The 16110-nt window shown below is 42.3% G+C and overlaps 1 protein-coding gene across 4 annotated transcripts in view; it reads left to right on the top strand.

The window, feature by feature from the left end:
* The window catches only part of fnbp1l (formin binding protein 1-like), a 60363-nt gene that overhangs the window by 39100 nt on the left and 5153 nt on the right, over nucleotides 1-16110 (top strand). For 2 of the 4 annotated variants that reach the window (XM_085251764.1, XM_085251763.1), the window contains exons 3-15: nucleotides 367-417; nucleotides 5521-5668; nucleotides 6670-6732; nucleotides 7774-7878; nucleotides 8152-8280; nucleotides 8891-9037; nucleotides 9161-9388; nucleotides 13369-13383; nucleotides 14590-14699; nucleotides 14891-15023; nucleotides 15116-15210; nucleotides 15757-15932; nucleotides 16018-16055. In XM_085251764.1, coding sequence (XP_085107890.1) covers nucleotides 367-417; nucleotides 5521-5668; nucleotides 6670-6732; nucleotides 7774-7878; nucleotides 8152-8280; nucleotides 8891-9037; nucleotides 9161-9388; nucleotides 13369-13383; nucleotides 14590-14699; nucleotides 14891-15023; nucleotides 15116-15210; nucleotides 15757-15932; nucleotides 16018-16055 — 1438 coding nt within the window. Of the gene's footprint in view, nucleotides 1-366; nucleotides 418-5520; nucleotides 5669-6669; nucleotides 6733-7773; nucleotides 7879-8151; nucleotides 8281-8890; nucleotides 9038-9160; nucleotides 9398-10899; nucleotides 11068-13368; nucleotides 13384-14589; nucleotides 14700-14890; nucleotides 15024-15115; nucleotides 15211-15756; nucleotides 15933-16017; nucleotides 16056-16110 lie in introns of all 4 variants that reach the window. The other 2 variants (XM_085251766.1, XM_085251765.1) reach the window with 2 other exon arrangements.

The raw sequence follows: 16110 nt of genomic DNA, 5'->3' as shown, positions 1-16110 counted from the left end.
AAGGTCTGCATGAAACATGTTTCCAGGAAATCAGGCAGAAACTCCTTATTTTGTCACTGATAGCAAGACAACTCGCATGCATGCGTGTGTGCGTGCGCACACACGCATGCATAGTTTGTTGCACACACACATTCCTCTGCACTCTAGCTAAATAATTAAATCACACTGTAACTGTAGTTTGTGCTAGCAGAGCCTGAGGGAATGGACAGGCAGAGACTTTGATGTTTAAATGTGTTATTCATCTCTAATAATAAACTATGATGCCTATTTTCTATATGTGTGTGTGTGTGTATACATGTGTGTGTCTCTCTACCACAGTTAAAATGTCTTACACAAGTCTGCTTCTCTGTGTCTTTTGTCTGTCAGGAACTTGGTGAAGAAATATTGTCCAAAGCGCTCCAAAGATGAGGAGCCGAGGTGAGTAACCTTAAGTGTCTGTGTTTCTGCTTTTGTTTACTTGTCGGATGTCTGCAGACGGTAAGAGCGGAAAAGGCCTGTGGGACACTTTATAAATACTGTTTGTCCGTTGGAAGGACCCAGACGCTGGCTTTGATGCCATGGCATATGTGTGCTAAAAAAAAAAAAAATAAAAAAAATTACTAAAAATGTCAAAACTGTTCAGTCTTTGTTTTTCTGTTCTTTAATTGTAAGCAAAAGCCACAGCCGAATCACATGACTGATTTTTGATTTTCATTAAGTAGAAAAGGATAATACACCATTAAGCTGCGAGTTTGTGAAGGCTGATGTCTTACAAACAAAAGTCTGAGAATGTGGATTCTTTGTTTCTTTGTTTGAAGGTTTGGAGACACAGTTTCTTTAGAAAGTTGGCACACACTCATCATGGATGTAAATATTTTCGCTATCTTGGGTTTCAGTAAATTCTGTGAACTGCTTTTTTTTTTTTTGTTTTTTAATGCTGGACTAGATGCATAACATGCAAATGACTCAGGAATTTATTATGTGTTTCCTAAAATATGTTTTAAGTTGAAATTTAATATACATAGCCAACAATATACTTGCACTGTCTTTCAGAGGTACTAAAAGTTTCAAAATGTGTTGACAAGGCACTCACAATTCCTGTGAGTGATCCTGACTGATCACAGCTGATAAGATAAGATAAGATAAGATAACCTTTATTAGTCCCACACGTGGGAAATTTGTTTTGTCACAGCAGGAAGTGGACAGTGCAAAAGTTATGAGGCAAAAATTAGAATACAATAAGAATAAATACAGTACACAACTGTACAGAATAGAATAAAATACTATATACAGTAGAATAAAATAAAATAAATATACAATAAGATAAAAATAGAATACAAATACTATATACAACTGAGTAAAAATACAACGATGACAGAAAGGATTATTGCACTTAGTATTATTGCATATGTATGGATGTGTGTGCTTGATCAGTTAAAGTCTTTATTATGGAGTCTGACAGCAGTGGGGAGGAAAGACCTGCGAAATCTCTCCGTCCCACACCGTGGGTGCCGCAGTCTCCCACTGAAGGAGCTGCTCAGTGCTGTCACAGTCTGCTGCATGGGGTGGGAGATGTTGTCCATCAGGGATGACAGCTTAGCCGCCGTTCTCCTGTCACTCACCACCTCCACTGGGTCCAGAGGGCATCCTAGAACAGAGCTGGCCCTTCGGATCACCCTGTTCAGTCTCTTCCTGTCCCCAGCAGAGATGCTGCCGCCCCAGCAGACCACGCCATAAAAGATAGCAGAAGCCACAACAGAGTCATAGAAGGTCTTCAGGAGTGGGCCCTCCACTCCAAACGACCTGAGTCTCCGCAGCAGGTACAGCCTGCTCTGCCCTTTCCTGTAGAGGGCGTCTGAGTTATGAGTCCAGTCCAGTCTATTGTTCAGATGAACACCAAGGTACCTGTAGCTGTCCACAGCCTCAATGTCCATACCTTGGATGTTCAGTGGTTGCAGTGGAGAATGCTGCAGCTTCTTTTCTTATAGATTTTCTTTTCACAGCACTCGTCGTTCTGACCAAGAACAGTAAAAAAGTTCAGGGTGCTCAGTTCAGATCTGAAGAGGAGAACTGTAGATTCACACGCGTCTATAATGTTTCTTGGAGCCATTTCTAAGGCCCCAGTCACACAGACCTAGAGACCAGTTGGCAACTGCCTGGCAACCACTGGGCACTGTGGAAGAATGAGTATAATTTGACCAGTTGTGAGTGGCTGTTGATGGTTCCTGGCAGTTGTCGGGAAATCTCTTGTTAAAGCTCCAGTTATGCAGGCCAAGAGACTGGTCAGTGACTGCCTGGTAGCCACAGGACACTGGGGAACAATGTGCATTCCCTGAATGGTTGGTGAACGGTTGTGGAAGGTTGTTGGTGAAATTGGTCTTAGAGGTATATCATGCTGCAGTGAAAACCTCCTAGCAAGAGCAGATTGCCACAGCTGTCCGTAGTTTGTGTAGAAGAAACCAGCTTCTCTGCGACTCTCTAATTTCACCCAGCTTACAGCCTTCAGAAACGACACATTTTTCCCTTGGGACATGACGTGACCAGCGGGTTGCCAACTGGTTTCTGGGCCCATGTGCCTGAGAGCTCCAGAGTTTAATGTTTGCAGAACATCAGGTGAAAAGTACAAGTTGCTAGGGAGGATATCCATTTAGCTTAGGTCTGAAAGAGAGGCTGGCTGTCACCCTGAGATGAGTTGGTTCAGATGGTCAGAAGAAAAAAAAAAATCCTCCAAGACATCAGTGAAACATCAATGTCACAGTCTGCTGTCAAGAAGCTTCACATCGCCATGGACTGATAGGCTGTTGTCCAAGAAAGATGCATGTTCTCTAGTACTGAGAGCTTCTGGAAATTAAATGGTCAGATGAGTCACACCTTTAGATGCAACTTTGTTTTGTAGGTGTAAAAGTGAGGAACGAGAGCACTGTACCCATGATAATGAAGAAGGTAGACTGCCTCAGCATAACCTCAAACTGCCATTTGAAGCTTGGACTCAGCTGGGCAGTGACCTCAGTCACACATTAAGGCTGCCTCTGAAATATATAAAACAACTAAAAGTCAGTTGCCAGGAAAACAACCATTTCAATTTAACTCCACTAATCCTTCCTAGAAGAACAACCAGAAATTGTGCCAGAAACTTGTTGACGCCAGAAGCACCTGGTAAAGGTGCAGCTTCCTGAGAGTCACTTTGTTTTTTTTAAATCAGGTGCGCTGCATGTAAAGTATGTATACCCTGTATTTATTTCTGCAAAAATTAAAGCTGTGATTTAAATGATGTTTGCAGTGTAATCATTCAGCCTTAAAACAACAACAGTTCACAGAAATAATTGAAAGGCTAGTATTAACAAAACATTCACCTCCATGATGAATGTATGTAAGCTTCTAACTGCAGCGGGATACGTTAAAATGAGTTCCACACCAGTTTGAGTGTCATTTATATGTAACTAAAGAATATGACACAAATAAAAAAAACTAAATAAAGCAGTGCAGAATGTTTGGATGTAGTTTGTAGAGATGGACCGATCCGATATTACGTATCGGTATCGGTCCGATACTGACCTAAATTACTGGATCGGATATCGGAGAAAAATAAAAAATGTAATCCGATCCATTAAATATCACGAAAGCACCTCACAAAACTTGCAACACGCAGTAACTCACCTCAGAACGTTAGCACGTCGGAGCAGTATGCATCACGTGATAGAGCGGCTGTGGCATGCGGGACCTGTCGGTGGTCTGGATAGCATTTGGAGCTTCGCTAGCAACCCGGCATTTCATCTCCGACAAAGTTATCCCGAGAGAAGTAAAGCAAGTGTGTAAGTCCATCTCTGAATGTTTGTAAAGCATTCCTGCATTAAGCTTAACAAACGATATATGGAGCGACTGCCTCTTCTTGCTGCTACTTCAATCATGAAACTGCTTAACGATCAGCTGATCGGCTTTTCTGTCGCGAGTCCCTGTCTCTAGTTTGCTTTTGGCCCACTTTGCACCAGAAAGAGGAAACCAGCGGCTGAACAACAGCAGCACGTTTAAGCTTGATCAGCTGTTGTTAGAATTTATTTAATATTACTTTCTACTCGAGGATCTTTTTCTACGTAGCTGACGCTGGTAACTGTGCAGGGGCGGATCTAGCAAAGTTTAGCCAGGGGGGCCGATAGGGCATTAACAGGGAAAAGGGGGCACAAAGACATACTTTTCTTTCTTATTCTCATTTAAAATGTCGAGCTTTTAATAAATAATTATCTGACACCCAAAGTTTTAATTTGATGCAAAATAAATAGAAGTCCATTACTGTATATAGTGACTATTAAGTCTAATATATATACCCTAGTAAGCTATAGTACTTTTTCCTTTGTGAAGGTACCATCTGTGCAGTCTGCAATTTTGTTGAAGAAAGATGTTGAATCTATTTAATATTTCTTGAAAAATAATTGATTTCTGTGCATTTTTTTTTTCACACTGCATCAAATTAAGGTTGGTTACGTCAATTAAGCATCATGAGGTGGAGCGTGAGGGGTGGTTCCCTATTTTTTATTTATTTATTTTTGTTGTTGCTGGGAGTTGGTACCCTATTAGTTAGGCTGCTTAATATTTATGCTAAGTACTCTTTAAAATACCAGAATAGGGAGGATGGTGTAGGTCTAAGTTTATTAGATTGATCAGTATTGCTGAACTATGAAATATTTTTTTTTGCATACAGGTATAACAGAATAGCTTTAGTGTAGTTGTTGTTTTAAACTTGAGTATGAACTTATACAAAATGCAGCAAGATATTTAAAAAAAACAGTTTTGTTGATTAAAAAACACTATATCGGATTCATATCGGTATTGGCAGATATCCAAATTTATGATATCGGTATCGGACATAAAAAAGTGGTATCGTGCCATCTCTAGTAGTTTGTTTGGAGCGGGGTGTCAAACTTGAAGCCCAGGGATCAGAATCAGCCTAGCAAAGACTCCAGTCGGGCCCACTGGACAGCTATGGAAAATGTAAAGAAGAGCATAAATTTTGGAGTTGTAACTGCATTTTCATACATTTAGGCGATAAAGACCTTCCACATGGCCATTAATAATACACCAATGTAATTAAGTAATAGATTAAACAATGGAATGACTGAAAGGTTCCTGTATTTCACTATCTAAATATGTCCATTGAGCTACCAGATCCTTTCCTGTAATTTTACACATTTATTTCTTACAATTTAAGCCTAAAGAGCAGTGCTGGCCCATTTCTTTCATTTACTACTGCCGTATATTTTTTTGTTTTTCAAAACTGAGACATGCTGTTGCAGTTTCACTTCTTTTTCTTATATTAAGATATTTCAGGACTAAATGTGTAGATAAACTTCTTTACACTATAAAAAAACAAAGGGAGTTTCACTGATCCGGCCCACTTAAGATCAAAGGGAGATGCACCCATGATGTAAAATGAGTTTAATGTCCCTGGCTTAGAGTTTATGTTTTTGTGCATATGCGTGTAGTACACTAGAAGACACGGGACATGTTATGTCTTAATCACGTGTTAATTATGTGTCTCTCCTGCAGGTTCACGTCATGTCTGTCTTTCTACTCCATACTCAATGAGCTTAATGACTATGCCGGTCAGAGGGAGGTGGTGGCGGAGGAGATGGCTCACAGGGTTTATGGCGAGCTGATGAGGTACAGCCAGGACCTGAAAGCTGAGAGGAAGCATGTGAGTACATTAACATGTTCATACTTCACTGCTCCCGCTGCGTGCCACTGAACAAAAGCCAAACATGTGCTTTCTTTTCTGTCTGTTTTCAGCTCATTCGCTGTTAGATCACATTTGTCAAAGAAACTGTTGCTTCCCGTCATAAAACGGATGTTGCTGTTTGCCCTTAACATCCGCTGTGTCGCCTTCATATGAATTTGTGTTCTGCTTGGCTTTACTTAAGAGGATAAATATGTTGGATGTAATGTTAACCATCTGTCTTTTCCACCATCTGCTGATGGCAAAAAGTGAAAGGCTAAAAGCCATGTGTTTGGGGGGAAAACAGCGCCCTCTGCTGGTTTTGTGCTCTATAGCAATCCAACACTCATTCTTGTAGGGACAGTAGTATCTTAGGATTACACCAACATGATAGTGGTTTTTGTTTGTATTTAGATGTTTAAAGACTACATATAGGTTTAGGATCAGGACGTTTTAATAGCAGGTGGGTGGGGCTGCAGCTAGAGAGACTTCGTGATATCCTTCGTAGCAGCTCAAGTCTTTCCCATCTATAATATAATCTTTGAACAGAGTAACTGTACATTTAGGATTGAAAAGCATGAAAGGTTGGCATAGATTCTAATGCTGGCAGAGAAGTGCTGTCCATTCTTTCGTTTATAATATATTATCACAAATATACTAATATCAGTGTGGCAACAATCCCAGCTGAACAGCCACTGCAGTATTAGTCTTATAAACTTTTAAGTGCATCACATAGTTCTCAATATGCATGTCAACAGATTCATTTCCATGACAATCGCACAAACTAAGGCGTCTGGTACAGCTGAGGACATTTACTGCTTTAGTAACTGAACTGAACTCTTCCTTCAAGTAATTGTTGTTATATATGTGACTGTGACACAGAGTCCAGTAATTTTGTATTTGTGCACATATTTATATGTATTTTCTGCTTCTGTGTAAATGTGTCTCGTTGTGTGTGTTTGTGTGTGTGCATAAATGAGCAGCATCTACAGGAGGGCAGAAAGGCCCAGCAGCATTTGGATCACTGCTGGAAACAGATGGACAATGTAAGTGAGGCGAGAAGGAGGAGGTTTGAGTAGAAAAATGTACTGTTTAGTGTAAATATCATCTGCTCAGGACAGCCGGCTTTATTCATCTCATACTTGTTTGCATGAGGAATGTAAGATATGTTAACAAAGGTAACAGAAGGACAAATAGGATCCACTTTATCCCCCACTTTCACACGTTACATTATTTATACAAGAATGAAATATGCAATTTCAGGGTACTTGCATTTGATTTTAGCATTTCACTATCTGTGCTAATTTATATATATAAACACATATATATGTATGTATGTATGTATATGTAATATTGTAATATTAAAGCACATGTTTCTGAGTGTGAAAAGACAGCTGGGTTCCTTTCTTCTTCCTGGCAAACTTCCCAGTCTGCAGGGACTGAAGACAGGGGCCAAGACCAGGAAACACACTGAAAAAACACACATACACAGAGACCTCGGTGCAGACCAACCCCTCCCACAGCAAGGCAAGGCCCATGTGCCGCATTTGGCCCCTGACAGGCTTGCTTTTTGGCTCTTTACGGGCTCAAGAGAGAGAAAGAAGGAGCGAGAGACTGCATTTGTTCATCTGAGATCATTCACTTGCGTGAGCTGAGTTATTTTACACCAGTGCTCATTACAAGACCTCTCTGTAATCACAACAACTCCAAAATAAACGTAAATAAAAAAGTTAATAATTCTTATCTTTTCACATTTCCTGGCCCGAGGCCCATTAGTTGAGTTCAGTGCTGCACAACCATTCGAGTGTTTCAGTGTGTGGGCTGCGTGACTTTAATGGTGACTACCTGGTGACTGAACTGTAATGTCTCAGCTATTCGCTGCGTTTCCTTCACTGGTAATGTAACCCAGATGGCTTGGCAGGAAATAAACTATCCTCCTCTCTGATTCATCTCCCTCTCATTCACATATTTTTTTATTTTTACATTTTTTTTTATTGAGACATGAAATGGAGAGGCTGCGAAAATGTTATATAATCTTTTGATTACTCAATTTATTTAAAATTGTGCGTTTATTTTCTCCCTTTCAGAGTAAAAAGAAATTTGAAAGAGAGTGCAAAGAAGCAGAGAAGTCCCAGATCACCTACGAGCGGCTAGATAATGACATCAACGCCACCAAATCAGAGGTGGAGAAGGTAGGAAGCCCCCACCTGTAATAACACCGTTATGTGCCTTAAACTGTAAGATGCTGTGGTAGCAGTCTCCTCGGCTTGTTTGCACTGTGGGATCTATGCAATGACGTGACTTTTCCCTCCTTTTGAAAATTGGAAAACACAGTATTTGAATTTGTTATGGCTTCAGAATTAGTCGTAGCACCGTGATGCATGTGATTTATAATGTGGACAGACTGGAGGTTGGTGGGACATCAGTGACTGTTGATGTTGTGTTGGTGTGTATGATCTGTTCAGGCCAAAGCCCAGTTCTACATGCGCACTCACGCGGCTGATGAGAGCAAGAACGAGTACGCCGCTCAGCTCCAGAGCTTCAATGCAGAGCAGTGGAAACATTTCCACAGTGCCATACCACAGATCTTTAAGGTAACTCAGACATGTTGAACTGTAGCTCTGGCTCTCTCTCTACAGCACACCTTCCTCCCCTCACACAGAACCTGTCACAACACATAGTCCCTCCTCCGTGAACCTGGAGGTTTCTTCCTGTTAAAAGGGAGATTTTCCATCCCACTGTCGCCAAGTGCGTGCTCATGGAGGAAGGGGGTGGGTTGGGTTGGGTGTTGGGGGGGTCATTTGATTTTATTGAGGGGTCTTTACCTTACAATATAAAGGACCTTGAAGAGGTTGTTGTTGTTATTTGGCTCAATATAAATAAAACTGAAACGATTTGAAGGGAATTGTACCTTCAAGTCCACGTTGTTATTTACGGACACAATCTCACTGATTCTTTTTCATTGTTTTTCAATGACTTTGTATAAAGGTTTCCATTTCAGTGAAAGCATAGTGCTCTGTGTTAGTGACCCATTAAATGTTTAACACATGGCTTTAACTGATCTTCTAACCAGGTATCAGTGTTTGTCATTAAAAGGATCTGCTTGCAGGGGTTTGCACGTGTGTCTGTGTGTGTGTGTCTATGTGTGTGTAGTACTTGGCTACTTCCTAGTGTTGATTCCATTTCCTGTGCTCTGTGTAACAGAATCTGCAGAACATGGATGAACGTCGGACGGTAAAGCTTGGAGAGACATATCGAAGCTTTGCTGAGGCAGAGCGGAGAGTTATTCCCATCATCTCCAAATGTCTAGAGGGAATGGTTTCAGCTGCCAAGGCTGTAGACGAGCGAAGGGTAAGTGTAGGAAGAAAGGAAAAAGAGCGGTTATTGCTAGCATCTTCAGAAATCTGTCTGTCTAGACGTGGGGTTGGTGTTTGGATAAAGATAGGAAAACTTATTTTCCTCCTCACTTCCCAGGATTCAGCAATAGTTGTGGAGTCATTCAAATCTGGCTTTGAACCTCCTGCTGACTTCCCCTTCGAGGACTTCAGTCAGAATTTGAGCAGAACGGGCTCAGATGGTACCATCAGCAACACGCCCAAAGGAGACAGAGAGCGAGACGGGGCACCGGGGCCACGATCTGATCCGAAACACCCCATGAGCAGAACCAAGAACAAGCTCTGGCTGTTTGGGAAGAAACCAAAGGTACAGGAAGTGATGAATGCTTCTTGTTGTTGAATAATTCACCCTTGTGGACCTGTTCATGTTAGTCTATCAAATGGTCTGTATTTGTATAGCGCTTTACACTATACACAGTCATCCACCCATTCACACACACATTCACACACTGGTGATGGCAAGCTACATTGTAGCCACAGCCACCCTGGGGCGCACTGACAGAGGCGAGGCTGCCGGACACTGGCGCCACCGGGCCCTCTGACCACCACCAGTAGGCAACGGGTGAAGTGTCTTGCCCAAGGACACAACGACCGAGACTGTCACAGCCGGGGCTTGAACCGGCAACCTTCCGATTACAAGACGAACGCCCAACTCTTGAGCCACGATCGCCCCTAATCAAAATATAGACCTAAAAAAATAATAGTGTCATAACGTAAAACATCCAGAAAAGATCTGAAAATTTCTGTTTGCAGGTGAATTTGCAGTTATTTACCCATAATCCTTAGATGTTCATCACTCAGTAGGATCTTTATAAGGGCTCTCCATAGTGACCTACATACCTACATTGCACTAGAGCGTGTTCTTTAGCAGACTTCATACATACAGTCAGACAGCTTTATTAGGAGCTCATTTGATTTTAACCGTCCCTGCCCTTTTCCATCATACATTTTTCTCTTACAGAGTCATTTTTTTGCATATTTTCAGATATTATTAATGTTATTCCCCCATATTTAATCACTTCCTCTGGATCAAGCTTGTATTCTCAGCTCGCGTTGAGCTGCAGCTTTTTTTTTTGTCACCTTTCCAATAACAACACCCTCAAATGCTTCCTCCAACACACTCCTTGGACCTTGCCCCTCTCCATAAAGACCGTATTGATCAATCATTAACTGCCTGCTGTTGGTTCATCTGAGCGTCATCATTTCTTTTTAAAGACTGTGTGGCTTAGATTTGACATCACTTCTTTTCAACAGAGAGCTCCCCCGATCCACGTTGACAGAAAAATGTTAAAGTGAAACTGATCTCAGTTTGGAATAAACAGTGTCCACGCCGGGCTCCAGCGATCATGTGAAGAAGCTGATTGAGATAGATTTTTCAGGAGATTTGATGAGTTGCATGTGGAGGTTTTTGGTAGATCTCTACAACAAAAATGTGCTGAGTTAGAGGATTCGACTGTGGATGGATTATGATGGCTGAACCACTAAAGGACTCGCATGCAGAGCTCGTACCAGCAGAGTGGGGAAAGCACCCTTTTCATCTGGATTGTTTGCATTCCCATCAGATAAACTGAATATGTATTTGTGTATGTGTCACTTTTTTTGAACAAATCAGCGTCATAAACTTACTTCCTGTTTTATTTTCAAAGTTTATTAGGTTTAAAGGGCTCGGCGAATTAAATGTAGAAGTTCCAGCGATCGTTAAAACCCAGAATTTCATCCTGATCTAAAACGACCTGCCGTCAGGAGAAACACTGCACCGTGAATCCAATAAGTCATCCTGACCTCTGGCTCTGTCCTCTCTTCCTGCCCCCCACCCAGTCCCCCGCCTGTTCCCCTCCTCCACCACCTTCCTCCTCTCGTCCCTGGTCCACCTCCCAGTTATTCCTTGCACGCCGGTTTAGTTCTGACCTCGTCAGCCACTACCTATCTGAGATAAAGACTACAGTTCCCAGAATCCCGCGAAATTTGCGGAGCCTGAGGAGAGGGGTGAGACAAACAGTAGTGCCTGTAGTGTGTTCGAGTGAGACAGGTTGATGTGTTTTTTGGTTTTCGATTCTTCTACAGGCTGTCTGCAGGCCCTCTGTGGACGATAACAATCTTGACTTACACAATGAGCACAAAAAGCACACTTTCAGTTTTGACCTGGATCGTTTAACTACTTTTGTCCTTGATTGATGAATACATCGAGCCCATACATTGTCATTTGACTTGAGAAACTTGCAGACACCCTAAAATATAATTTCTTCTTCTCATTTCTCCTTTTTTTCCTGTTTTCCCTTCCTCCCATATCCTCCACCCTCTGCTTTTCTTTTTATCTCTCGTTCTTTTTTCTCTTGGTGTGATTATTTTGCTTCCTTCATGTATAAGATGGAATTTTGCTCTAATCCCAAGACGGAGGATCCTTGGTGATTGACGGTGTGTCGGTGTGCGAGGGATTCAGAGGGTATTTTTGGCATTGTGGCTGCAGTGTTGTGTTTGTGGGAGGCATACAAAATAAAAACAGAGATGCCAACATCAGACGTGTTGTGCAGATGTTGGTCTGAGGCTGTAGTTGTAGTGTGTGTGTGTGTGTGTGTGTGTGTGTGTGTGTGTCGCTCTGCTAATGGCTTCATTCAGCTGTCAAACAGAGCTTTTTGCTCTCTCACAGTTTTAACACAAACATGTGAATAACATTCAGACTCCGTTTCAGTCCTCAGCTTTAATTGGCTTTTATTCCTTTCAGGTCTGTCAGCTTCATCTGTGATTGGCGGCTTTTTGTTTGGTCTACTAAATTTGATGCAATCTGAGAGTTTAAACAAATGTGCAAGGTGGCATATTTTAGCAAGTGTTTATGATAATGGATTCATTTTGAGTGCATCTCTTTGAGCCGCTTTATTCTTCTTGGACAGGGTAAAAACAAAGCAGTATACTGTTAACAGTAGATTCATGGATATATGGATAGTTGAAGTACCAGTATGGAACGTGATAATATCTTGCAATTTGAAGCCCTGTTATTGGATCGTACTTTGTTTACCTCCATGTCTGCCAGCATGAATCTGCCATCTTCACTCACAGGTACTGTGCCTGTGAATATAACACACACTGCTCGCTGCTGATCTTTGAAAAAATGCATCTGCGCTCCTGTGTTATTGCTCAGGTGCAGCCATGCCTGGGCCATGTATGAACGAGGACAGAGGATTTAAAAAAAAAAGAAAGAAAAAAATCTTATGCTGCTGAATTTGGAGCACGGTGTTCATTCTACTTTTACAGATGATGTGAGGACATTTTAAAATGAAAAATTTCAGTTAGAAAATGCTTGTTTTTGTAGACCTAGTATGAGTTTTATAAAATATTGTGCAAGGTCCATATTATTCTGCAGCTGCTTTTATTGTGAGGCTCTGCCGTGAAATGTAAAACAGGACAGGATCAAGTCAATACGATTAATTTTTATTTATTGAGCAACCTCTTGGCGACAGTGGGAAGGAAAATGTTTTTTTAACAGGAAGAAAACCTCCAGCAGAACCAGGCTCAGGGAGAGGCAGCCATATGCAGCGACCGATTGGGGGTGAGGGATGGGAGACAAGACTGAAGACACATTGTGGAAGAGAGCTTGACTTGGTTAGGAAGCTGCCGATGAGCCATTTAGCAGCACAGCATATGACATTTTATAGGACTGGGTCAGAGCCTGTAGTCAGACCTCCCTGAGCAAGATGGCAGCAGCAGCAGCAGCAGCAAGCCCGGCTTTATGTGGAGAATGAACTGTGCATCAGTGACTGTTGTGCTGCCACCTGCTGTCAAAGAGCAGAGTAGCACAAAGCCAGCAGCAGGATGCAGTACTTTACAAGACATTCCTTTAAATGTGAACTGTGACTCAAACGCTCTGCAGGCTGTCACTGCCCACACATTGGGTAGTTGGGATGTTGTTATTTGATGCAAGAACATGTTTTTAACTAGTTTACCAGTACGTTTGTTGCTCTCTGTTAGTTTTGTGTTTTCCTTTGTCCCTTAATGAATCAGCAAGAAATCTTCCCACCATGAGAATCTCCTGAGTTATGGAAAGTGCTGTAACTTTGCACCAAAAACAAGCAGGAGTGGTGTGTACCTGTGAAAGCGTAAAACACAATCAGCGGGAAGTTTCACGGGGGGGGGGGACACACACGCTGCTGCTGTGTTTAGTAAACACGAGGTGCTGGACCACACTGAGAACGCACACAGTAAACACATCCAGTAACCAGTGTGAACACTCTTCTGACAACTAACAGCATCCACTGTTGTTCTTTCTTTTTTTGTTAATGTGTGACGGCTCAGTGGTCAGTGAAGATGGTAAGTGAGTCTGCGTGAGTGTGTAGACTAGTGCTGTTGAGAAGACTCGGCCATGTAGGTGCCAGTGCATCTAACCTCACCATGTAGGACTCCCATAGTGTCCAACACACAGTGCACAGCTCAGTAGTGTTAGCTGGCCACTTCCTCTCCAGGTAGAATAGATTTCCTGTTTTCTGTCAGTACAAACAGTACATGTGGATCCTCACGAATACAGACTTCCTCAGTTTTAGAGGAACAGCTGTTGTTCCTGTCAGCTGCATTCAGAGCTGTTTATTAGGCTATATATAAATTATTTATATTATTATCATGCTTTATATATTTTCTGCTATGGAATTGATGAAGCAGACTCATCACACCATGAGTGGACTTTAAGGCCAGCACAGTGTGTGAGCTGTCCCTTTGAGCTCACATTAATCCAGTCTTCATGTTTTCCCTCTACACTGTGCTGCTGTTTATCCCTGCAGATTATTTTGGTGTGAGTCGCCCAGCTAAGCAAGTGAAGCATGCAGCTAGCTAGCGTTACAGTTCAGTATTTGCATACCGTCACGAGCCCGCGTCACAGGCGGAGGCACACTGATAAGGCTGGTGGTGCATGGATAGGAAGGTTTGTTTGTGTTGTTATTTTCACTAGCTAGGTCATGCTTTGTGGAAGAAAATGTTTTTTTTTTCTTTAATGTATATTTTTTTTGAGTGTTGTGGAAAAGTCACGTTGATTAGTTCCCCTTTTTTCAAATTAAGGCACACATCTCTCCAGCTGATGTCTCAAGAATGAGGCGACTCGCATCAAAGCACTCTAGATGGATATTTACTACTGAAGATCAAAGGTTTGATTTGGTGGTCTTCTTTAAAATTCAGAGAAAGGGAAAACAGCAATGTGAACATTTCCATGACAACCGAACAAATGAATTGCTGATGAAGCTCTTTTGACAGTTTCTGGATCAGAGGCTCTAGAAAAGCTGCTGTTTCTTTCACCTCTAACATTTGAGCCGCTTATTTCCACAACAAACCAGCTCACGCTGCATCATCTGGGCTCCTAATGGAAATGAGTCGCTGGTGTAATTGCATCTTAACAAAAAAGCAAATGCAATAAGCTTTGTTGCTTTTGTTGTGCTTTCTGGGGATCATTCTCTGGCATCACTCATCTAAAGTTAATCAATTCCGCGACAGAGTCTAATCCTGTTTTTGTTTTGTTTTTTCCTGCCCCAGGCACCGTCTCTGGAGGATTTCAGCCACTTACCTCCTGAGCAGAGGAGGAAGCGACTGCAGCAGAGGATTGATGAACTCAACAGAGAGCTCCAGAAAGAGATGGATCAGAGGTAAGACACTGGCCAAGCCATCCAAACCAGCAAGATTGTAGGAAACCTGCTCTGGATCTTACAACTGTTAAATGATGTCACTGTCAGATATTTCCATCCAGGATCCAGTTTCGCTTTTATGGCCCTCGAACTGTTTATCGCCATCAGTCTGCTCTATAAGCTTCGCTTGTTTGCTTGTGTGTTTCTGTCAGAGATGCTCTGAACAAGATGAAGGACGTGTATGAGAAGAATCCTCAGATGGGAGACCCCAACAGCCTGCAGCCCAAAATATCAGAGACCATTTGTAACATGGAGAAACTGCGCTCCGAAATCCACAAAAATGAGGTAAAGACGGGACAACAAGGTCTCAGTCATTATCTACATGCAGCTTCTGGCCACCTGTTGAAATGTATACTAATGAACCGTGTCACTGACAGACGTGGTTGTCTGAGGTGGAGGGAAAGCAAAGCTCCAGAGGAGACAGAAGGCACAGCGCTGATAACCATCACCATGGTCCTCAAGGCAGAGAGAGGTATCAAATGTTCCCGTCTTTTCTTTGGAGGACTTATGTTCCTCACTGAAAATGGACCTTTGTTTTTAACTGTTCAGAAAAGTTAAAGAAACAGATTGAAAACACATCAGATCTCAATCATGCACCAGAGTTAGGACTTAAAGGATGAAAAGATGCCACATCTTTGGATGGAAATGAAAGGGCAGATTTCAGAGATGGCCCAAAAATCAAATCAAAGAAAACTGATGCAGCAAGCTTGTCCACTTTGCTGAATTTAATTGCGGCAGCTTAAATTGGTATTCAGCGGCTGGTCTCGCCCCCACGTCCTTTCATTTTTCTGTCCAGCATATTTTCTACAACTTTATTCAGTTTTCTTTATATAGCTCCAAATCACAACAACAGTTGCCTCAAAGCAGTACAAATGTTTCATGGGCCAAAGTAAAGCCTTTTCCCTTTTTTGGTCACCATTTTTCCATGTGTACTCTCGCTGGTTCTTGTTTATCTTCTAAATCAAATATAAGTGTGACCAGTCCCGTGCACACTAAGCTCACGCCTGTTTCCTGTCAGCCCTGAGGGCAGTTACACAGACGACACCAGCCAGGAGCATCAAACGCCTCATCACCGGCCCGGTCCAGCGCAGCCTCGACATCCCAACCCCGACCCACACGAGTTCGACGACGAGTTCGACGACGACGACCCTCTGCCTGTCATCGGACACTGCAAAGCGCTCTACTCGTTTGACGGTAAGCACATGCAGTCTGAACTGAGCTGGTTACAGAGTATCAAGCCTGATGTGGTCTAAGTGTCCTGTTTTTGTTTGACTCTCAGGTCAGAACGAGGGCACGCTAGTGATGGCAGAAGACGAGGTGAGACTCTTGAGTTTGATTTGAATGGTGCAATTTGAAAACTCGTCTCCGGTGA

The sequence above is a fragment of the Mchenga conophoros genome, linkage group LG17 (assembly GCF_057382185.1).
Source record: "Mchenga conophoros isolate Kocher_MC1m ecotype Shallow Benthic linkage group LG17, M_conophoros_male_GT1.1, whole genome shotgun sequence".
NCBI lineage: Eukaryota > Metazoa > Chordata > Actinopteri > Cichliformes > Cichlidae > Mchenga > Mchenga conophoros.
The sequence above is the reverse complement of the archived record's forward strand: the minus strand, read 5'-3'. Positions and strand labels throughout refer to the sequence as shown.